Source organism: Odocoileus virginianus, chromosome 9 (assembly GCF_023699985.2).
Source record: "Odocoileus virginianus isolate 20LAN1187 ecotype Illinois chromosome 9, Ovbor_1.2, whole genome shotgun sequence".
NCBI classification, from domain to species: Eukaryota; Metazoa; Chordata; class Mammalia; order Artiodactyla; family Cervidae; genus Odocoileus; species Odocoileus virginianus.
Genome location: NC_069682.1, coordinates 10,678,917 through 10,701,991, shown reverse-complemented (window position 1 = coordinate 10,701,991; position 23,075 = coordinate 10,678,917). Strand labels below are relative to the sequence as shown.

The following is a 23,075-nucleotide window of genomic DNA, read 5'->3' as shown; positions in this document are numbered from 1 at the left end:
CTATATATATATATATATATATACACACACACACACATACATGCACACATATACACACACATAAAAAACAGTTTACTGATTTATTTTATTACTCATCCAAACATTGCTAGCCCATCAGCAAAACACCCAGACAAGTGATCATAATTAAATTTAGTAATCTTTGGCATTTTGCCAGCCTGCAGTCATCTATAAACCACAGATTTTTACATCCTTTTTGATTCTGTCCACTGAAAATGTATTTGTCAGTGTAGGCAGATAGAACGTAATTCACAGTCAGTTTGCTTAGATTAGTAAGTTAAAGATATTTCCATGTGGAAATGGTCCATGTCTGTGGACCCGAACGTGCGCTCTTGCCCTGGGCCCCAGACCTGTTAGCAGCAGACCTGGCCTCTGGTTTCCAGTGGTGTCTCCCAGGTCCTTTGTGCACCGGCACCTTTCCAAGGGTTACTCTGCACAGGTCGACTTGGGGAATCAGGTTCCATCTGCTGGAGTGTCACCATCGGTGTTCCTCCCTGCCTCCCCTGCCTCAGTCGTCTTTTATCCACTTTGGAGAAGGATGGATCCCTAGGGTGCATTGCTTTGTGACGCTAAACACAGACTCTGTTTTCAGTGATTCCTCCTTTTCTCAAGGCCTCACCCTGACCCTCCACCCTTAACAGTAGCATACGACAATTTCCTTTTTATGCTTAATCATCAGATATTTGTAATGTTATAAATTGTATTTTGCTCAGGACTAAGAACAATTGCAGTGGCCTAAGCCAAAAGGAAATTCTTATTCTGTGGTCAGAGAAATCTTTACAAGTTTAATTATGTTTTACAGTTATTGTCACATATGAATTTTTGTGGTTGTTGCAGAGAAGTAGAGATGGAGGAACCATGAAAGACTTTGGGGGGGGTCTTCCTTGGTGGTCTGGTGGCTGAAACTCCATGCTCCCAATGCAGGGGGCCCTGGTTCGATCCTTGATCAGGAAACCAAACCTCACATGCCACAACTAAGAGCTCAAATGCCACAGCTAAAATTCTGCACTCTGCAACTAAGACCTGGCACAGACTTTGGGGAGGTGGCTCAGACGGTAAACAGTCTGCCTGCAATGCCAGAGGCCTGGGTTCTATCCCTCGGTCTGGAAGATCCCCTGGAGGAAGGCATGGTAACCCACTCCAGTGTTCTTGCCTGGAGAATCCCACGGACAGAGGAGCCTGGGGGGCTATAGTCCATGGGGTCACAAAGAGTTGGACATTACTGAGCGACTAAGCACATGTTAGGGTAAGAGTCTGAGAATCTGTGACTTCAAGGAGAGAAAGGAACGCTACACAAATTGACCAGTAAGGAGCTTATTTATGTCTGTTTGAAAATGTATGATGGGAGAGATCAGATTATTCCACTGAATGTATTTTATGGGAGCGATAGAGCAGTTTTATTCAAAATGTCATGTCAGTAGTACGTAGGAAATGACATTCTTTGCAACTGTTGAAACCAGTGAAAAATTTTAGAATGCCAAATTGAGAACACTTGAAGCGGAGCCATCAGATCTTCAAAAGTAGAACCTTGGAGGTTTCCGTTCGTCCTGGGTAGCTGTGCCTGGGGCCTTGTGGTTCTCTGAATGTTTTGAACTCCCCTCACCCTCCCACCTCCGCCCCCTTGTATCCATCCTGGGATGGATGAGATGAGATGGGATGAGATCTGACGGCCCTCGAACCACCTCTGACCCCTCTTTCTCCCTGACTCTCCTGTGCTCTCCCATCTTGTCCACTCATGACAGTTTTTCTTATAATTTAGGTGATTAGAAGTCCTCAGGGCTTTGAAAGTGCTTACCTCCATAGGACTTTTACGGGTTTATATGTAAGTCATTGAATTTCTTTGGTTGTGGTAAAGGATAAATCTTGAAGCTCTTCCCTGATGGGGAAAGGACCTGGCAGAGGAAGGCCTTGGCTTGATGGGCAAGAACCCTGTCATGGGTGCCAGCAGCCACTTTGGTCCACAGAGGATGCTACTGTCCTAGGATGGAACGATTTTTATATCCATCTATGAAAGGTTATTTATTGAGGTTCTACTATATGCCTGATCTTTTTCTCTTTTGGTTTGAATATACAGTACAGTTAATATTAAGCATGTTGTATGAAGCATGTTTGGAATGCAGTCAGCTTTTTGGCGGACGGCATGGACTCATCATGATGAACTTAGTTTTGGAAAGGATGTTTCATGCAGAGCTGATGTAATGATTTATTTGTCAGTCCTTTCTGCTTTGGCCTTTCATTCCTGAGGCTCTCACTCGTCTGGCTCAGAGGTATCAGAAGGCAGTTTGAAATTCAGGTCTCTGGAAACACGGGTTATCATCCCCGTCCTTGTTTGGGTGGGAGCTTTTCTGAGAGCCACTTCTCTTCCAGTTTTAAAATGTGTCTGTTTTTGTTATAAGCGTGTAACGAATTGCTTACTATTCATATCTGTTCGGTTGCTCTGGTTCTGGTTGCTCTCCGGTTCTTCCTCGCTGCACAGGCTCCCTCTGGTTTTGGAGAGTGGGGGCCGCTCCCCGGTTGCGGTGTGAGGGGCTCCCGTTGAGGTGACTTCTCTCGTGGACCACACGCTCTCGGGCTCTGGCGCACAGGCTCAGTAGTTGTGATGCATGGGCTTAGTTGCCCTCCGCAGGTAGAATCTCCCGAGTCAGGGGTTGGACCTGTGTTCCCTGCATTGGCAGGTGGATTCTTACCCACCGGGCCACCAGGGAAGCTCTGCACTAGGCGTTTTTAAAGGCTGGCTAGCCTGCTGTGGAAATGGACGAGAGCTGGACATCGATCTGCTTGGTAATGGGACTCTGACCCCTGACTTCTGGGGTGATCTATGATAGCTAAACGGAGGGGTTCCTCTGGACTGGATTCTGCTGGTGTTTCAGTAAAATAAGTTGCTGTTTCTGTGGCTGATTTCTGTGCAGTAAGAGTGCTCCTCAGGCCTGAATGGAGGTGTGGAGACTAGGTATTGGGCTGGTGGGTGGCTCAGCTCTGCCACTTGCTGAAAGTAGGACCCTTGGAAAAAGGTCACTTAACCTCTTGGCATCACACTCCCCGTATCTTTAAAATGGCTAATTAATACATGACCTTGGTGATGGTGTCAGCAGCAGCTTGCACGGCAGATGCAAAACCTCTCTGTAACTGTGAAGTCGGAAGGGCACTTAGCATCATGTTTTTTTTTTTTTTTTTTTCTATTTTAAATGAAAGAAGCCCTAATGGCCCACCCTAAATAGGCGGGGACAGGGAGCTATCAGAGGGAGGATGTGTCCGTATCCAACATGAAGAATCTGGAGAAACAGCTCCAAAGGTGCAGACGCCCCTCACTTAGCTGGAAGCCCCCCGCCCACCCGTACTCAGACCCCAGGACACTGAGAAGGAATGGCCTTTCCCTCCCTGTGATCTAGGAGAACTTTGGTCAGAGTTCTTTTCAAACCATTATCTTTGCCTGTGTTGTTGTTTATGGGTCTGTGATGCACCCACTTGATGACAAAAGTAAGAGTTTGTGAACATTGTGTAACTCAGAAATGCATCTCTTGGATCCTGATATTACCGCCTAACTAAGTGTGTGAACTTGGGCTGGGTACGTCCTTTCTAAACTTTGTGACCTTCAGCGTGCTCATTTGGAACTTGGGGATCATGATAGCTGTCTTACAGGATCGTGTCATGTATCAAAGGGGCTTTGTATGACTGCTTCAGAGCCGTGCTGAGAATGTGGGAGGAGGTGGAAAAATGCTGGTTTTTCCTTCCTTCATCCTTCTAGTTACCGGTGGTATCTTCTCTGTCTTTTAAAAGTTATTTATTTATTGTTGTAAGGCAGTTTATTGTTTTCAAGCAGTTTTAGGTTCACAGCCAGAGGAAAAGAAGGTACAGAGATTTCCCATCTCCTGTCTGACCACCTCCACCATATCCCCACCATCAACATCCCCACCAGATGGTACTTTTGTTACAACTGATGGACCTGCACTGACACGTCATCATCACCCAGAGCCCGCAATTGACATTAGGGGTCACTCTTGCTATTGTAGGACTTCCCTGGTGGATCAGATGGTAAAGAATCCACCTACAATGCAGGAGAACCAGGTTCGATCCCTGGGTCGGGAAGATAGCTTGGAGAAGAGAATGGCAACCCAGTCCAGTATTCTTGCCTGGAGAATCCCATGGACGGAGGAACCTGGTGGGCTACAGTCCATGGGCTCATAGAGAGTCAGACATGTCTGAGTGAGCAACACTTCTTCAACACTTCTTGGTGCTGTGGGTTTGGACAAAAGTATAATGATGTGTGTCCTCTAAGATGGTGTTGTACAGAGCAGTTCTGTGGCCCTAAAAATCTTCTGTGCTTCACCTTTGCATCCCTCCCCACCCCAGCCTTCAGTAGACACTGATCTGTCTCCTGTCTTCATAGCTTTGCATTTTCCATGTTGTCGTGGAGTGGAATCACACAGCCTCTTGTTTTTAGGCCTCACACAGAGTTAAAGCTCTGTCCTTGCTACGTGGGTAAAGAGCAAAGCCTCTGAGCTACCACGACGACGACAGCAGGGGCTGATTGGTAGGAGCAGACGCTCGTTGTTTTTTGAAGAGGCTTTAAATACAGTCACGCTCACGCACTCCAGTCACACTGCTTGGTCTTGACGACTTTGCGTGTCAGTTTTCTGGTGGTGAGAGGCGGGGAGGAGAGCTGTGAGTCACACAACCTCGTATCACAGATCAGTGACCGACAGCCCATCTGCACGGGAGGAGAGAGAAACATGGGGAAAAGTAGATGCCAACCCAACGGCAGTGTCATGCCGTGGACTGTTGAGCAAATAGCCCAGTCGTAGGTCTGCAGGATCTGGGGTTATTGCACAGAGCCTTGCGTGCGTGTTCAGTCATGGCTGACTCTTTGCGACCCCATGGACTGTAGCCCACCAGGATGCTCTGTCGATGGAATTTTGCAGTAAAGAATAACTGGAGTGGGTTCCCGTTTCCTGTTCCAGGGGATCTTCCCGGCCTGGGGGTCGAACCCTCGTCTCCTGTGCCTCTCATATTGGCAGGCAGATGCTTTACCACTGTGCCACCTGGGAAGCCCACTGCCCAGCGAGCTGTCAGCTGTTACACAGGAGGCAGAATAATTGATCTTTGTGAGGCTCACTCCTTAAAGAGGCTCTACATTTATTTCATGTCTGTTAAGTAGGGGGCCACCGAGAAGGCCAAGCTGAGAGGGATATGGTGAGGAGAAACAGATTGTAAGTAGTTACCGCTCTTTGACAGACAAGTGCTCCATGAGTTGGATATATTATTATCACTTCCACAGAGCTCTTCTTCCATACCCAGGTTTAGAGTAGGGTTGTCATTCTGGCTCCTTAAATGTGGTGAATCCCTAAGCAACACAGCCTGGGGGTGTTGTCTTGCCAGATGCTCTTGATTTTTGTGTTTTATGCCTCGCACAGACCAGATCAGGTGCTGTTGATTTTTGTGTTTTATGCCTCGCACAGACCTAAGTCAGGTGCTCTTGATTTTTGTGTTTCGAGATGTCCTGAGTTGTGTTGGTCAACCCGAGGGATGGGCATGGGACCTGGGCTGGGGACACCTGCTGGGCTGAGAATCAGGCTAACCTGGAGCACGGTGGGCTGGGTCCAGAGTTAAGGCAAAGATGTGACCGTTCAGCTCTCGGTTGAGATTGATTGTCTAAGATGACACAGGCAGATTCTCTCTGGTGGATGGTGCATCCATATGAGAGGTCCAGGTGACATAGTCCAAGCCTGAGAACAAAGCCTGACCCTGATCCATGGGATGGGCTCCTTGGAAGAAAGATCTAGAACCTACAGCAGTGTTAGGCACTGGACTGGGAAGCTTACCAGAGAGGGTCAGGGCATGACCTGACCTCATAAATGGGGTAGCAGAGGGCGGAAGAAGGAGCTAAAATGGGGCCATACAGTCCTTCCTGGGGTCCTGCACAGATTCCTAGGATAAAGCAAGCTTGGCAGGGCCACGTGTATGCACCCTGGGAGTGAAAAATGGATAGGGAGATTCATAAATACCATAGGTTCCTGAGACCTCAGAGTCAGAGGGAACACTCTGATCTGAGAGGTGGAGAATGGGGGAGTGAAAATGGATAGGGAGATTCATAAATACCATAGGTTCCTGAGACCTCAGAGTCAGAGGGAACACTCTGATCTGAGAGGTGGAGAATGGGGGAGTGAGCCCCCCAGACAAGGATCTTGAGTGTCTTGTCATTATCTCTTATCAACTGACAGAGCTATTAAGCATATCTGGTTAAAACAAATGAAAGAAAATAACATATTTATATAGCGGTGACAAACCGCCTCCTAAAGCCCATCATGGATTGTACAAACAAGTTATAGCCATTAAAATAATCTGTAATTATTTTTTCGACTAGGCAGTATGTCAAATCATTAGCATCCGTTCAGCTTATTTCTCAGAAAATTATGTGTTGTGTGTCTTTTGAGTCTGTCATAAAGCAAAATAATCACACCAACTTCCCTCATCACCTTCAATCATAAGCAAAATAAAACTGTTTGAAAGTCTCCAAAGAAATAACAGTTATTTAAAACTTACTTTCGGGTTCAAATGTTTTCTTGCCCTGTAAAGGTCATGGGATGATGTATATGCCTTGTGTGTTATGTGGAGCAATAGTTAATCACAGCTTTGTTTTGTGAAATCTGTAAAGCAACCCTGTCTTCAGATTCTTTTATTTGTACATCCGATGTGTAATTTTTTATTGCATCAAAATTAATTTCCCGTCCCTAATGTACATGGAGCTTTAGAGCTGTAAGTTCTGCTGATGGTTCTTTCAGTAAATTGTATGTATTTATGTGTCTTTTCTTGGGTGGATTTCTTCGAAGCATTTCTGCAGGCAGGATGTTCACATAAATAACCAAGCAGCAAATAAATGTCAATTAAAAATTCTATTAACGTAACTGGCAGGAGTCCTTTAACAAATATTTAAGTACACTATATTTAGATTAAATTTAACTCAGGGGGATATGCTTGCCTGCTTAACTTCGCAAAGTAGCTCATCTTTCTCCTCTAGCAGAAGAATATTTTATTTTACATTTCAGAAGTAAAGGTCTAAACTGCATACATCTGAATTGTTTTATTGTTGTTTAGTTGCTAAGTCGTGTCCGATTCTTTGTGACCCCATGTACTGTAGCCTGCCAGGCTCTTCTGTCCATGGGATTCTCCAAGTAGGAATATTGGAGCGGGTTGCCATTTCCTTCTCCAGGGGATCTTCCCCACCCAGGGATCAAACTGCCTTGGTAGGTGCATTCTTTGCTGCTGCATCATGGGGGAAGCCCCCATACATCCGAATATTGCATTAAAGTGTTACGAAGATTTTTAAGTGGTTTTTAGAAGCAAAGAAATTTGGTCATTTTCAAGTTTTCAACTCACCTTCGTGGTTACCTTTCTTCTTTCTTCCTGGACCCTCTATTTTTTGTTTTCCAAATTTCTCTTTCCTGAGGGTTTTTTGTTTGTTTGCTTCCAGCTCATCTGAAGGCCTTGATCACATGGTTTATGTATTAGGGTACAACCTCGGCTGCTGTGATGTCAAGACTCTGAAATACCGAGCCTCACATAGACTTAGACGGTTACTGCTCTTTACTTCCACAGGCCGGGGTGGGCAGTTTGGGATGGTGGTGCCTCTTTTCCATTGGACGTGTCATCACTGGGTTCTCTCCAGGTTGTTACAGAATGCTGAGTAGAGTTCCCTGTGCTACGCAGTAGGTCCCTGTTGGTTATGTATCAAGTTCCCACGACAAAGATTTGGAAAATGCCCACTGGTGCAGAGCAAACTGGAGAGGAAATAATCTGAAAAAGAATGAATATATGTATATGTGTAGCTGATCACTTTGCTGTGCACTTGAAACTAACCCAACTATGCCCCAATAAAATGTATGAAAAATTAGCCCCTGCAATCACAAAGAAGGAAGGGAGCATTCAGAGCCTTTGGCTCACCTCCCATCAGCCGGAGCTTAGCACTTGGCTGTACGTAGGTCGTTGTAAGAGATCATGGGAAGTGTCCCCAAGTAGCCACAGTTTGGTTCAGCTTACCAAAACTCTCAGGTAGAGGCTGCCTCTAAGAAAAAAGTGTTCATTTATTTGGCTGCATGCAGGATCTAGTGAAGTCATTCAGTCGTGTCCGACTCTTTGTGGCCCCGTGGACTGTAGGCTCCTCTGTCCATGGGATTTTCCAGGCAAGAATACTGGAGTGGATTGCCATTTCCTTCTACAGGAGATCTTCCCAACCCAGGAATTGAACCCAGGTCTCCCGCATTGTAGGCAGACGCTTTACCATTTGAGCCACCAGGGGAATCTAGCTGCCTGCAAAGGATGGAACCTGAGCCCCCTGCATTGGGAGCTCAGAGTGTTAGCCACAGGACCACCAGGGAAGTCCCGAGGCTTCTTTACCTAGAAAAACCAAGGGGAGAAAGAGGTGGGGGGACATAGCGGTGTCTACCATAATTCATGCAGCTCACAGAATTTTTTTTAGGATGACTATTTTAGCCTTACCGAACATGTCAGGGAAATGTCCAAATGCTGCAAAGATAGAAACCAGACAACTTTTTTCTTCCTTTGGGACTCAAAATGCATTTTCTGTAGTTGATACAGTACCTTTCAATTTCTAACTGGCAGTATCTACTGTTCATTTAATAGGACTTGTGCTTTCCCTGGTATTAACTTTTAAGGAGATTAATGGCCCACGATATCATTGCCTTTCTAATAGTTGGGCTCATCAGCCACACTTTTCACTGTGCTTTAAAACTGCAGTCCATCTGGAACAGTCTTTAAAATCATTTACCGCTTTGGCTGGGTTCCTGTTTATGTACTAAAACATAATATCTTGGGCCTAGATTAATTTCTCATTTTTAGATTCTGTTTTTTAAGCTAGAGTTTATTAGTCAATATGAATGAATGAATGAATGTTAGTCACTCAGTCATCTCTGACTCTCTGTGACCCCATTGACTGTAGCCCACCAGGCTCCTCTGTCCATGGGGTTTTCCAGGCAAGAATACTGGAGTGGGTTGCCATTCCCTTCTCCAGGGGATCTTCCTGACCCAGGAATTGAACCCAGGTCTTGTGCATTGCAGGCAGATTCTTTACTTTCTGAGTCACCAGGGAAGCCCTGTCAGTTAACATAGTCACAATATTTTAGAGACAAATGATTCTAAAACACTTTTGAAAAAAATTAGCAGTGTCTTAAAAATGCTTTCTCAAGGTGTTTTCAGCTGTTTAAGATAAGTACTCAGTATAAGAAAGACCCTCCACCATGACATAGCATCAACAATTAATTTATTTTTTAAAGAATTTTTTTGTGATCTGAATCATTTTTAAAATCTTCATTGAATTTGTTGCATATTGTTTCTGTTTTATGTTTTGGATTTTTTGGCTGTGAGACATGTGGTGCTTAGCTCCCTGTCCAGGGATTGAACTAACAACTCCTGCATTGGAAGATATAGTCTTAATCACAGTACCACTAGGGAAGCCGCAGCATTGTACAATTTTAGAATACCGAAGTCAGGAATATCCTGCAAGTGTCTAGAAAGAAAGAGAAAAACAGATTATATACAGACTGTTGATTAAAATATTTTGAATCAGTTACTTTGCACAAAGATAAAAAGGGGAGGTTGTCAGGTGTGTATGTTCTTTGGTATGTGTAGTCAAATGTTAGACTCAAAGTGGACTTTTGTCTTGAATTAAGTATTGATGAGGAAATTTGGGAGGTGAAGACCACAGAGGTCAAGTGTTCAGGACCTTACTTTTGCCTTAAACATGGTAGGAGTTTATAGTGCTTTTATTATGTTACTTATTTATTCATCTTTCTTTTTAATTTTTTTTTATGGAAGGATGATTGCTTTACAGAATTTTGCTGTTGTCTGTCAGACCTCAACATGAATCAGCCATAGGGATACATATATCCCCTCCCTTTTGAACCTCCCTCCCATCTCCCGCCCCATCCCACCCCCGAGGTTGATACAGAGCCCCTGTTTGAGTTTCCCGAGCCATCCATCAAATTCCTGTTGGCTGTCTGTTTTACATATGGTAATGTAAGTTTCCATGTTACTCTTTCCATACATCTCACCGTCTCCTCCCCTCTCCCCATGTCCACAAGTCTGTTCTCTATGTCTCTTTCTCTACTGCTGCCCTGTAAATAAATTCTTCAGAACCATTTTTCTAGATTCTGTATATGTGTGTTAGAATCACCTCATCAGAACTGACTCAAATGCATTCCTTTTTATGGCTGAGTAATGTTCCATTTGGTATACGTACCACAACTTCCTTATCCATTCATCTGTCGATGGACATCTAGGTTGCTTCCATGTTCTGGCTATTGTAAATGGTGCTGCAGTGAACAGTGGGATACCTGTGTCTTTTTCAATTTTGCTATCCTCAAGGTATATGCCTAGGAGTGGGATTGCTGGGTCATATGGTGGTTTTATTCCTAGTTTTTTAAGGAATCTCCATACCGTCTTCCATAGTGGCTGTATCAGTTTACACTTCCACCAACAGTGATGAAAATTTGCATCTTTTCTTCCTTTGGTTGACCCAGAAGAAACACTGGGTTTGCATGAAGGAGGCCTGCGTTGAACTGTCGGGTGCATGTGGCTGTGTGCCATTGCTTGGCTGTGCATTTTCAAACTCCTCATCAGATGAACACTTGTCCGTCGTGGATGTAATAAGAGCATCTTAGCTCTGATCCTGGAGTGAGCTGAGGTGGCGGTGAGCCCTGGGGGTGAACTTCCACATCCCAAAGTCAATTAACTAGGTGCTTGTGTTGGCATTACTATTTGTAAGATAATTTTATTTTTATTTTTCGCTGTGCTGGGCTTTTGTTGCTGAGAAGGCTTTTCTCTAGTTGCGGCATGCAGGGGCTATTCTGCAGTTGTGCATGGCCTTTTCCCTGCTGTAGCCCCAGTTGGGGAGCGCGGGCTCTAGGACTCTCGGCTTCCGTACTTGCGGCACCTGGGCTCAGGACTTGCGGCTCCCTGGCCCTAGAGCACAGACTCAGCGGTTGCGAACAGGCGTGGTTGCCTCGAGTCATGTGGGATATTCTCCGAGCAGGGACTGAACCCGCGTCTCCTGCTTTGGTAGGCTGATTCTTTACCCCTGAGCCATCCGGAAGCCCTGGCGTTACTGTATCTAATGGATTGTTAAAGAGGAAATTTTCAGAGTGTAAAGCATGAAGCTGCCCTGTGGTATGGAGAAGTTATCTCTGCAGAAAAGACGTGCTTATTCTATCGTGGAGGCTTTGAAAGTGGCGTGTGGTCCTGTGTGGGGCTCCCACTCACCTGTACCTGTGTCCTCTTCTTATTTTAACCGTTGTTAAAGAATCCTTGAGGTTCTGTCCCAGTGACGTTGCTCTGAGGAGTCTTGTTGGTAGTTGTCACTGATGGTTGAAGTGGAGCTGCCAGGAACCTGCTCTGCCTTCACCTGTGACTGCTGAGGAAAGGTTGTCACCTGCAGGACCCGACAGAGGTCACTGTCCGCGTTCATCTGAGTGACAAGAGCCCCGGACACCAGCCCATCTGCAGCCGGCCTTTCTGGGTCAGTGATCAGCACCGGCACGACAAGACCCCACTGGGAAAGGGGGCAGAAACCCAGACGTTACGGATGGGGGCAGCCTGCAAACAGAGACCTCTCAAAGGTTTGTTCTTAGCCGTCAACAGTCACAGAGCTTGTTGCCTTTGTAGGAGGTGGAGATTTATTCAGTGTTTTCCTGCCCACAGATGATGCAGATCCTGCAGCAGGCAATTCCTGAACCCACTTCCCTTCCTAGAAAATCTGTTATGTGATGACTTTGGGCTAATTTGTAGGACATGGGAGAGTGATAATCAACTTAACAACTTGAAATTAGAGTTGCTTTGTAAAAAATTAAAAATTTTAGTTTTTATTGGAGTATAGTTGATTTACAATGTTGTTGTAGTGTTAGTGTGTGATTAGTTTTAGTGTGTGATTAGTGTTAGTGTTAGTGTGTGATTGAGTTATATACATACGTATGTGCATTATTTTTCAGATTCTTTTCCCATATAGGTTATTATAGAATATTGAGTAGAGTTCCATGTGCTATATAGGAGGTCCTTGTTGATTATCTGTTTTACGTATAGTGATATATGTATGTTAATCCCAAACTCTTAATTTATCTGGTGCTCCCCCCAACCTTTTAGAGCTCTAGAGAGAATCCTGTTCTTCCTGCCTATCAAATAAAATTTTGGTTGGAAGAAATTTTATCCCAAACTCAAATCGTGGTTGTCTTCAACTAGGAGAAACTAAGGGTCTTACAACTGAAGCGCATCTCCATTTCTTGATTTTTCCCTAAAGAGAACCAGCAAAGGATGACACGCTTTGTCATGAAGTTAATTTGAGCATGAAGCAAAAAGTCAGTTTGGTCTCTTTATAAAATTTAAAGTTAGGCAAATGTCCCTAAGCCTGAACAGTCTGTGTGAAATGTGAGTATCCTCTTGAATTATTGTTCAGGGGCAATATAACAAGTGAGGAATGGGGAGCAGAGCAATGTGCAGAGAGTGGTTGGCTGGAGAATCAGGAGCAGAGCAGAAAGTTAGGTGTTAACATCTGAAAAATAAGTGGTTCTGGTGAGGTGCATGCGAACCTTGATCAAAAATAATGGCAAAGTAATTCTTAGGGGAGAAATGTCATCTTTGTGAGACTAATGCCTTTTCCCAACTGGTAGGTTTCTTCACTGGTTAGCCCTGGGCAGGATAAGCCAGGTTTTTAAAATGTTAATGAATTAATTATTATTATATTGATTGCTGTTAGCTCTTGTCATTGCTGGACTGTGGGAGACAGTGGGAGAAATTACGTTGATTTAGGACTACGTGTGTGTCCTGGATGTGGAAACCTGAAAGTATTGAAAAGTATTAGTGGAAAATCCTTGAGCCCAGTTCAGTGAAATGGGGTTGACTGTGGTTTTACACCCGTGAGATGAGGAATCCTTATGTTTGAGAGGTCCAGACTGGCAAGGATTTGTATTCTATTTACACTGTTTTCCCTGCGAGGCATGTGGGAGCTTAGTTCCCCAGGGATTGAAATCCTCCTGTGTTGGAAGGGTGAGTCTTAACCATGGGACTGCCAGGGACATTCCAAGGATTTGTATTCTAGAGCGCTGTTTTAAGACGGACTCTGGAATGAGCTGAGAACACCAGTGATTGTGACCCTAGGTGTCAAAGACTGAAAGCTGCCTTCTTGGTCCTGGGCATTCTCAGGATGGGTGGGTGCCTGGGACCCAAGATGAGGCCATAAGGGGCAGAGGGCCCCTGACGGCCTTGAAGGTTCTTGAAGGACCTTCAAATAGAAGAAAACGAAGTCCTGGTGAAGGTGCCTTGTCTCGTGAAGGGCAGCAGCTCACTTTTCATACCTTTGGCCTAACAGCAGCAGTTCTGAACGATACCAATTACTGTAAGTAGGATCCTTGGTCCACATCACTTGCATGTTTACAAGCTTTCCTAAAAACTGTCATTTCAAGGAGAAATGGAGACACCCCATCTCTAAATCAAGGTGCGTGCCCAGTCCATGGTCATAAGTCATGGTGCATGTGTCAATGAAAAGAAATGAACTGTTTTATCTTTCATGGGGTTCAGTCTAATTGGACAGAGAAAGTACCCTGCACATCGATACTGTAAACAGTTGTATTTAAGACCCTATTGTCTATGTCGGGTCCTTGAATTTTTCTCTTCTGACTTCCTCTGTCTCCATTTCTTTTTTCTCCATCTGCTTTCTCCTGGATGCTCAATTTCTGTCCATTGTTGTGCTAAAATTACACTTTTAGGGCACCAGCAACTCTTAATGGCCAAACTCAGTGGTCTTTTTCTGTGAAGCTTGTCATAAGTGGATTGCGTTAACATTGTTCTTCCCTCATTTTCCCAAATGTCCTTTAAAAAATGTTTTTTGTTTCCCTGGTAATTTTCTCTTGATAGTATTTTTTCCATCCAATTTCCAGGTTTTCTGTCTAATGGCACCACATTTAAATTTGCTGACATCACAGAGGACAAAATAAGACATCACCCTACTCTTTATGACCCTGTAGACTGTAGCCCACCAGGCTCCTCTGTCCATGGTGGTTCTGCAGGCAGGGATACTGTAGTGGGTTGCCATGCCATCCTCCAGGGGATCTTCCCAATCGAGGATCGAACTCAGGTCTCCCCCATTGCAGGCGGATTCTTTACCATCTGAGCCACCATGGAAGCCCCAAAATAAAACATCACGTTCCCCTAAAGTACTTTGGACGGGGCGGGGTTCCAGCTGTGCCGTTATGACCCCCGAGTGTTTATCCTTCCTTCCTTGGCCAGGCTGGTCATGGCTTGTGTTCCGCTCCATTTTACGATCTGTAAAACTTGTCATGAGGCAAGAGTTGCTGTTGTATTCAGATAGAGTTATAGCTACTCTCGTGCTCCTGATCAGTCGCTCAATTGTGGCTGACACTTTGCAGCCTGTGGACTGTAGCCCGCCAGGCTTCTTTGTCCATGGGATTTCCCAGGTGAGAATGCTGGAGTGGGTTGCCATTTCCTACTCCAGGGGCCTTCCCAACCTAGGGATGCAACCCGAGCCCCTGCATTGGCAGGCGGGTTCTCTACTACAGCGCCACCTGGGAATCCCTAGCTAATTCTACTGTGAAAAAATTGGCGAGAAGAAAAGTGAACCGTAATTCTGCAGGAAAACAGTCTTTTATGACTCCTTGAGCATATTTTACACTGTTCTATTTCAAGGCAGTTTTTCATTTACAAATGATTAAGGATTTTAGAAACTGTTGGAACAGAGTGAGTTCAGATGGATTGAATTATTACATCTTCAATTTTTATGTGTGTCTTGTTTGATATTCTACACTAGCAGGTGAAATACTCATTAAAGAAGTGTTTGTCCTCTCACTGAGGGTTTTTATTTCCTTTTTAGTGACTGAGAATGTATTGCAGAAGTTTCGGTTATGCCTTGTTCCATAAGGCATTATAGTCCCAAATGTTTTAGGTAGAAATTTGTGTTGTTTAGTTGCAAAATCGTGTCTGATTCTTTGCAACTCCATAGACTATACACAGTCCATGGAATTCTCTAGGCCAGAATACTGGAGTAGGCAGCATTTTCCTTCTCCAGGGGATCTTCCCAACCCAGGGATCGAACCCAAGTCTCCTGCATTACAGGTGGATTCTTTACCAGGTGAGTCACAAGGGAACGCTAAGAATACTGGAGTGGGTAGCCTATCCCTTCACCAAGGGATCTTCCCGACCCAGGAATCGAACCGGAGTCTCCTGCATTGCAGGCGGATTCATCACCAACTGAGCTACCAGGGAAGCTCAAGGCAAAGGTGAAGACCGTTCAATTCAGGAGCCTCATTGGATACATACGTTTAAAGGTTGTTTATTGACATTATTGTAATACAGAATTTACCCAGTTTTCCTTTCCACATGGATCATGGAAATTCTTTTCTTACTGAAAAATATCGTGTTTATAGATGTGCGCTTAGGCAGCATGTCAATATGTGCTATAGAGTGATGGAAGGAACAGGATAAGGTTTGTTTGGCACTGGGGCAGGGTATTAGCCAGAGCTCACAACATAGTTTTTATTTTTGTATGGTAGCTTAGTTTGTAATGAAGGCTGGATAGACTGGGGTATTCCTGTCAGAATATGAGCGCAAGCGAAGTCCCAGAGGAGGATCCACCGAGGTCTTCAAGGAAAAAGCAAAACCCAGAAAACCCTGGACTGTGCCCAGATTTGGTGAGGGAGGGACTGAGGTTTTTTGCTTCATTCGAGGCTTGCTGTACTGGGGTTGGGCTGGGACGATGTCATGAAAATGATGTTGGCGTTCTGACAGTCACCTGTCACCCAGTGCCCTTTGTTGGAAGGAGGCAGGTAGCGAAAAAGGCATCAGAAGTCTTGTTCCCGTGTTCTTGCAGCAAAAAAGGTGTTTCAGTCAGAAAGTGGTTTAGTGGCAGGGACACAGATTTAAAATGCACATCTGACTGGGAAAGGGGCTGGTGAAGGAAGAGAAGGATGGGGGAGGGGAGGAGAAGGGGAGGAGAGGTACTTAGCCAATCTGGCTTGGCTTGATGGAGCGTGTCTTGATTAGGTAATTACGGTGATTATCAATTAACAGCTTGTACTTACAGAGTGACACACCTCCTGGGGTGACCTGTGCTCGCTCACAGGACTAGATGGGGGGAAGGGCTGTGTCCATAAGGCTACTGGGTATCAAGGTGCTCAGCTAACGTACCTGCTTCCTCCTGGCATTTGGGACAGGGTGTATGTTTGACTTTGGAAGTTGGGTGATGGAATTCAAGGTTAATCACGAGGTTTTCCTGAAGAGAGAGGGCCTCATAGAGGCAGTTTTATAGGGAGTCACGAAAAAGCCTTGGAACTGGCTGGACCAGTTATTTTTTAAAGATCATGAGAAGTGTTATAAAGTTAGCGGAAGGGACTGACTTACCTTTCAGGTTGTTGAGAAGCAGAGTCTTCAGGACTAGGTTTTCTCCATGGTCACCAGGGCAGTAACAGAGCTACCCTCGTGAGGAAGCCTTCATGCACCGTGTTTGGGGGGCAGAATAAGAGCTTTGTGGATGCTGAGAGTGGTCCCTGGGGCTGCAGAGCTTGGTAAGGAATCTCCATCACCTCTGGAGACCTTTTTAAATCAGACTCGAGGTTTCTTTGTTCTTCCTCCCCTTGAGGGCGGGGTCTGCGTCCCCTCTTCTGGAACCTGGGCAGACGTGTGGCCGTTTGGACCTATAGAGTGCAGCCCAGATGACCGCATGTGACCGCCGAGGCCAAGGATGAGAGGAGATGCAGCCAGCACGGTATTGGCTAGAGCACGAGCCCCCGGGACTCGGGGCCCCCACGGAGCACGTGGGACTCCAGGCCGTACGGAAAGCTGTCAAAAGGTCATGTACTGTTGGATTCCACGTGTGCTGTTGGTCATCGCTAGGTCATGTCCAACTGTTTGTGACCCCATAGACTGTAGCCTGCCAGGCTCCTCGGTCCATGGGATTCTCCAGGCCAGAATATTGAAACACTTTGCCATTTCCTTCTCCAGGGGATTTTCCTGACCTAGGGACTGAACCTGTGTCTCCTGCATTGTCGTGCGGGTTGTTCTTTACTTCTGAGTCACCTAGGAAGCCTGTTGCTTATATGGAATCTTTAAAAGGCAGGACTGCAGTGATGGAGAGCATCACTCTGGGCGGGGCTGTGGGGTCAAGGGGCAATGTGAGTACAAAGGGACCCAGAAAGGGATCATTTTGTGTGTGTGTGTGTGTAGGGGGAATGTAACCTTGTCTCGTATCTTGATTGTGGATATGATAGCGTGAATCTATACCTGTGTTTAAATCCGTGCAAGTGTATATACCCTGTCGCCGTGAAAAAAAATGCACACCGTGAGAGTTGTGGGTTGACTTTTATCCGGGACAAAAGCTCTACCTGGTGCAGCTTGGGAGATAGCACCTCGGATAGCTCTGAGAAGCTGCTCCGTAGAGGCAGTGGGGAGATCAGTATATATGTGATTTTGGTGAAGGCAGAGTGCATGCAGTCAGGCACATACTTTTCCAGAAGGTTTCTGCTCATCTGCTGAAGCTTTCCACTAGTCATGAGGGATGGTCATCATTTTGAAGGGTTTTAATGCTCCTCTGGATATGAGACTTAGGCTCGTAAAAAAAGAGTACTTTAGATGCTCTGAAAGTGTCTCACTATCTGAAGACCTGTCCTGCCAGTTTCCCCCGAGCACTGAATGCCTCATTCCTGCTCTCCACCCTGAACCCCTTTCAGAGGGTGTTGAAAATCACCAGCTGCCACAGCACATGATTTAATCCTTACAGAGGTGGATGGCAAGTGCCAATTTTTATCTGACAGTCTCCAAAAGTCAATTTTATCTCACAATGGAAAAAAATTACAGAAACAATCCTTGTAACTCTGTTGGTCGGTGAAGAGAGGTGTGAGGAGGGCTGCTTCTTACGAGGAAGACCTGGTTTCTCACTGGCAGCTGGTGGGCCACGCTGAGGCCTTGAACATGAGCACAGGTTGCCGGAGGGTCACAGGAAAGTGATGCTTCCTTTCGCTGTGACGTTCCCAACGTTGTCTTCTTATAAGTGTTAACTTTCTAAACTATTAGCCAAAGAAATGCATGGAGAAGGCGGCTTGGTTGGTAAAGAATCTCCCTGCCAACGCAGGAGACACAAGAGACTTGGATTCAGTCCCTGGGTTGGGAAAATCTCCTGGAGGAGGCCATGGCAACCCACTCCAGTATTCCTGCCTGGAGAATCCCATGGACAGAGGAGCCTGGTGGGCTATAGTCCATGGGGCTGCAGGTCAGACATGACTGAGCATGCACACACACACTTGCACACACATGCACAAGTGTTAGCTTTGTAAAATGTTACCCAAAGAAATACATGGAGAATCCAGAAGTCTCCCTCTCCAAAAAGGGGGGATATCTGCTTTTGTTTTAAGGGTATATTTAAAAGAGAAAGAGAGATTCCTTTGGCACCAGGAAACGGTGCTTGGCTTGATGTGATTATGAAGAGAGGCAAATTTGAAATTTTCCTCTTAAGTGCACATGGTAGAGATATAACTTTGCGATTCAAAATCACAGCTAATCAGAGTCATACAATTCAACTACCATGCACTGCTCAGAAAATTAAAGGGTAAACTCCACGGTCTGTGAGCTTGGAAGACAGATTTGTTTCGAGACAATGCAAGTGGTGATCTTTGGTGTTCAGACTGATATCAGCATTTACCTGGTATGTCACAAAGGTTCTGGGTCTTCTCAGCTGTAGCTGCCTAAGCTGATTTCAGATAGGAATTGGGAGCTGATGCTGTTGAACAGATGAGATCAGTGATTTCTAGGGTGCCCTGTGGAGCTTGCGGGGATTTGAGAATTTGGGGGTGGGGTTGATAGGGAAGGGCAACTGGCATTTTGGCAGTAGGAACCACAGATGCTGAATGTCCTGTGGCACATAGGACCTCCATGTGCAGTGAAGAATTATCCCATGATCTTGGAATGTCCAGGTGGACATGAAGGTGAAACATGTGTGTAATTATTGGACCCTGGACCCTAGTCATTTTTTCAGAGTTTGTTTGGTTTTAAAACAGTGTCAGTTTTTCAGGAATGTGGCTTCCTGGTGAATTGAGGGAAGATTGTTGCTTATTTGGAACCTTAACGAGAGTTGTTTGTTTTCACATCATCTTTGCACTGGTGATATTCAGGTAAAACGAAACAGATAAGTATGCCTCTGCATCTGTGACAATTGTATATTTGTATTTATATATAAATACACTTTGTATAATATACTTGTATATATATCATATATAAATATACTTTTTTCTAAAAAGAAATAAGGGCAGATATACATGTGATAAGGGACTTCCCTGATAGCTCAGTTGGTGAAGAATCTGCCTGCAATGCAGGACACCCTGGTTTGATTTCTGGGTTGAGAAGATCCCCTGGAGAAGGGAAAGGCTACCCACTCCAGTATTCTGGCCTGGAGAATTCCACGGACTGTATAGTCCATGGGGTCACAAAGAGGCGGACACGACTGAGCGGCTTTCACTTTCTTCCATATGTGTGATAGGGCTTCTGCGGTGGTTCACATGGTAAAGAATCTGCCTGCAGTGCGGGAGACCTGGGTTCTATCCCTGAGTTGGGACGATCCCCTGGAGGAGATCATGGCAACCCACTCCAGTATTCTTGCCTGGAGAATCCCCATGAACAGAGGAGCTTGGAGGGCTACGGTCCATGGGGTCTCAAAGAATCGGACACAACGGAGCGACTAAGTGCCCAGCACATACATGTGACAACAAATGTGAATATACTTGTGCTTCTTTCAAAATGTCATGTAGAAAAGAGTGTCAGCAACATGCAGTTTAATACTATCTGCTTTTAAATTCCAGCTGACTTGTGAATAGGTAGAAGTTTTGACTCCCACCATCTAACCTCTGGTAGAATTTTACCTGAGCATTTATTTTTTTTCTTTTTTTTTTTTTCATTTATTTTTATTAGTTGGAGGCTAATTACTTTACATCATTGCAGTGGTTTTTGTCATACATTGGAATGAATTAGCCATGGATTTACATATATTCCCCATCCCGGTCCCCCCTCCCACCTCCCTCTCTACCTGATCCCTCTGGGTCTTCCCAGTGCACCAGGCCCGAGCACCTGTCTCATGAACCCAACCTGGGCTGGTGATCTGTTTCACCCTAGATAATATACATGTTTTGATGCTGTTCTCTTGAAACATCCCACCCTCGCCTTCTCCCAGAGTCCACAAGGCTGTTCTATACATCTGGTATAAATTGCTGTCCACTTGGTTTTCTTTATTGTTATGATTAGGGCATTTTATTGATTTTTTTTTTTAAAGAAAGAAAAACTGACATGTAATGGTAGGCTTTGTTGGGCTTCTGTGATGGCTCAGTGGTAGAGAATCACGTGTCAATGCAGGAGGTGTGGGTTCTATCCTTGGGTCTGGAAGATTCCATGGAAGAGGAAATGGCAGCCCACTCGGTATTCTTGCTTGGGCAATCCCATGGAGAGAGGAGCCTGGTGGGCTATAGTCCATGGGGTCGCCAAAGAACCAGACATGCCTGAGTGACTAAACAGCAATGAAACCGTTCGTCACCTCCGTTGGGTGGTTATATGAAGACAGGTTACACACTACAGAGAAAACCACTGTCATTCCAGACAGCTGTCCATGAATGCACGCGCCACACACCCACACCCCGGTTTACCGAGGCTGACAGTTTTACACTCATGGGTGCTGCCCTATCTGCTCTCCGGTCGACTACTTTGTACTCGCTGTCCCTACATGTCCTTAGCAGTAAATAGGGATGTGTGTATAACGTTTAAAATACCGTGTGGAGTTCCATTGTATGGATTTACTATGGTGGATGTAATTAGTCTCTACCCCATGGACTTTTAGAATATACATGCAAATATCTCCAAATATTTACATATAAATGTTTTTTTTCCTAAAAAGAAACAACGTTCCTATGCTGAGTTCTTGGAACACTTCTCTGAGTATCTCTGTTTCAAGGAACTGTTTGGTCAATCTGTATTTTTCTTTTTTAAAAAACGTTTTGGGGACTATAGCACATGGTCAGAAAAAGTGCAGAGATTAAGAGATCAAGCCCTCCCCCTGCATTAGAGGCATGGAGTCTTAACCACTGGACCCCCAGGAAAGTCCTGCAGTTTCTCTTTTTTAAATAAGAGCTTTCCTTCTCTTCCCTTCCAGGAAGGTTGGTAATTTGTTTTATATACGAGTGATCCTGTAATAAAACTTGTCGTATTATTAATTAAAAAGAACCCACGCTGGGTCCTGAGGGAAATCAGATGGGAGAAGAGTGTTCAGTGAGATTTTTGAAGAGTGTTTTTTAGGTGGTTTACTTCATTCCCTTTCCATCAGAACCAGTAGAGGAACCTGGTGCTAGGCAGGGCTGCTATGCTGGCAAATGGGAATTGCCGGCTCTAAATAATAGGTCAGTTTGCATTGACAAAATCAGTGATGTTAATTTCCCAATGAAGTGTGGCATTTGGAATTAGCATGATGTAGTTAAAAAAAAAAAAAGTGGACTTTCTTGCCTTCCCTGGTAGCTTAGACGGTAAAGAAACCATCTGCAATGCAGGAGACTGGGCTCTATCCCTGGGTTGGGAGGATCCCCTGGAGAAGGGGATGGCAACCCACTCCAGTATCCTTGCTGGGAAAATCCCCAGACAGATGAGCCTGGTGGGCTACAGTCCATGGGGTTGCAAAGAGTTTGACATGACCGAGCAACTGACACTTCAGGGTCAGAAAGACCCCAGTGTGGAATCTCTGGTTCAACTCCCCCTCCCCAAACTGAGTGGACCCCAAATTAGACTCTCTAAGCTTCATTTTCTTTATCTGAAAAATGCAGATGATGTTTTAGGGTGGTGTCCTGGAGAAGAAGAAATTTCATATATTGTAATGGACTGGGCTCTCAGCAGATAGGAATCCTGCCTCTCTTGGGGTTGTTTATCTTTCTTCCTGTAGTGAAATTGTTTCTTGAGGATTACTCTGGGGAAGAAAAATTGTAAGGAAAGAAGGTTTCCGTCAATGAGAAGCAGCATTTCTGCCTTGGTTCTCCCTTGATTTGTTGTCTGAACGGGAGGAGTTGCTGCAGTCCTGGGGGATCCTCAGTTTGTTTCATTTAAACCACAGGGCAGGGTGTTTGAGAACACTGCAAAAGCGATTTCAGATCCTTTGCGGGAGAACTGAAAAAAGGGCACCATTAATTAATTTTAAAGAGTCAGCAGCTGCACACTTAGCCATCTAGTCTGATAAGAAAGGAAAACAAGTTCAGTGAATTTAAATTGCCTCCCGTGTATGACAGCGTATTAGAGTAATGAGAGCTATTCATCTTCCCAACATGGAGTTGTCAAGCTGCGCTTCCTCTTTCTCTCCTTCTCTCTGGTAACACCTAGTTTAATTCCTGCAGTTTATGTATTACAAAAAGATACAGCAACAATACACAAATAACCAAAACTAGATACTTGTGACCCTTGGGGATTCTTAAGATACCTAGAAACAAATTTACCTTCCTGGAGAATGTTATATTTTTCCCAAGTTCAAGGTCAGATGAAGAGTAAACTTCGTGTACAATTTGAATTCTCTCTGGGACTTGTGGGAAGCATTGTGACAGTGTTCAATTTTATACTTTGGATTTATCTCACCTGAATGAGCACAAAGAATGCTTTTGCAGATGCAGAGGAAGTAAATTGCTGCTAGATTTTGAAAGATAGCTTGAACAGTTCCTAGCTCTGTTATCTTACGCTAGTATGACTGAGCTGGATGATTTTGGTGTAGTAAGTTCTTTAAAGGGCTTCCCTAGCAGCTCAGATGGTAAAGCATCTGCCTGCAATGCAAGAGACGTGGGTTCAATTTTTCCTGGGTCGGGAAGATCCCCTGGAGAAAGAAATGGCAACGCTCTCCAGTATTCTTGCTTGGAGAATTTCATGGACAGAACCTGGTGGGCTACAGTCCATGGGGTCGCAAAGAGTCACGGCTGAGTGACTAATACACACAAGTTCTTTAAAAGCAGACTTACTGTGTATTTCATTTACATATTGGTAACTTT

The 23,075-nt window shown here is 44.9% G+C and overlaps 1 protein-coding gene across 7 annotated transcripts in view; it reads left to right on the top strand.

The window, feature by feature from the left end:
• Positions 1-23,075, top strand: part of SFMBT2 (Scm like with four mbt domains 2) — a 176,798-nt gene that overhangs the window by 35,324 nt on the left and 118,399 nt on the right. For 2 of the 7 annotated variants that reach the window (XM_070471949.1, XM_070471950.1), the window contains exon 1: positions 13,246-13,414. The exons of 4 other annotated variants lie outside the window; for them this stretch is intronic. Coding sequence is in view for 1 of the 3 variants with exons in the window: in XM_070471948.1 (XP_070328049.1) it covers positions 11,612-11,645 (34 nt within the window). In the remaining 2 variants the exon portion in view is untranslated. Of the gene's footprint in view, positions 1-11,396; positions 11,646-13,245; positions 13,415-23,075 lie in introns of those variants that run through there. One more of the 7 variants, XM_070471948.1, reaches the window with a different exon arrangement.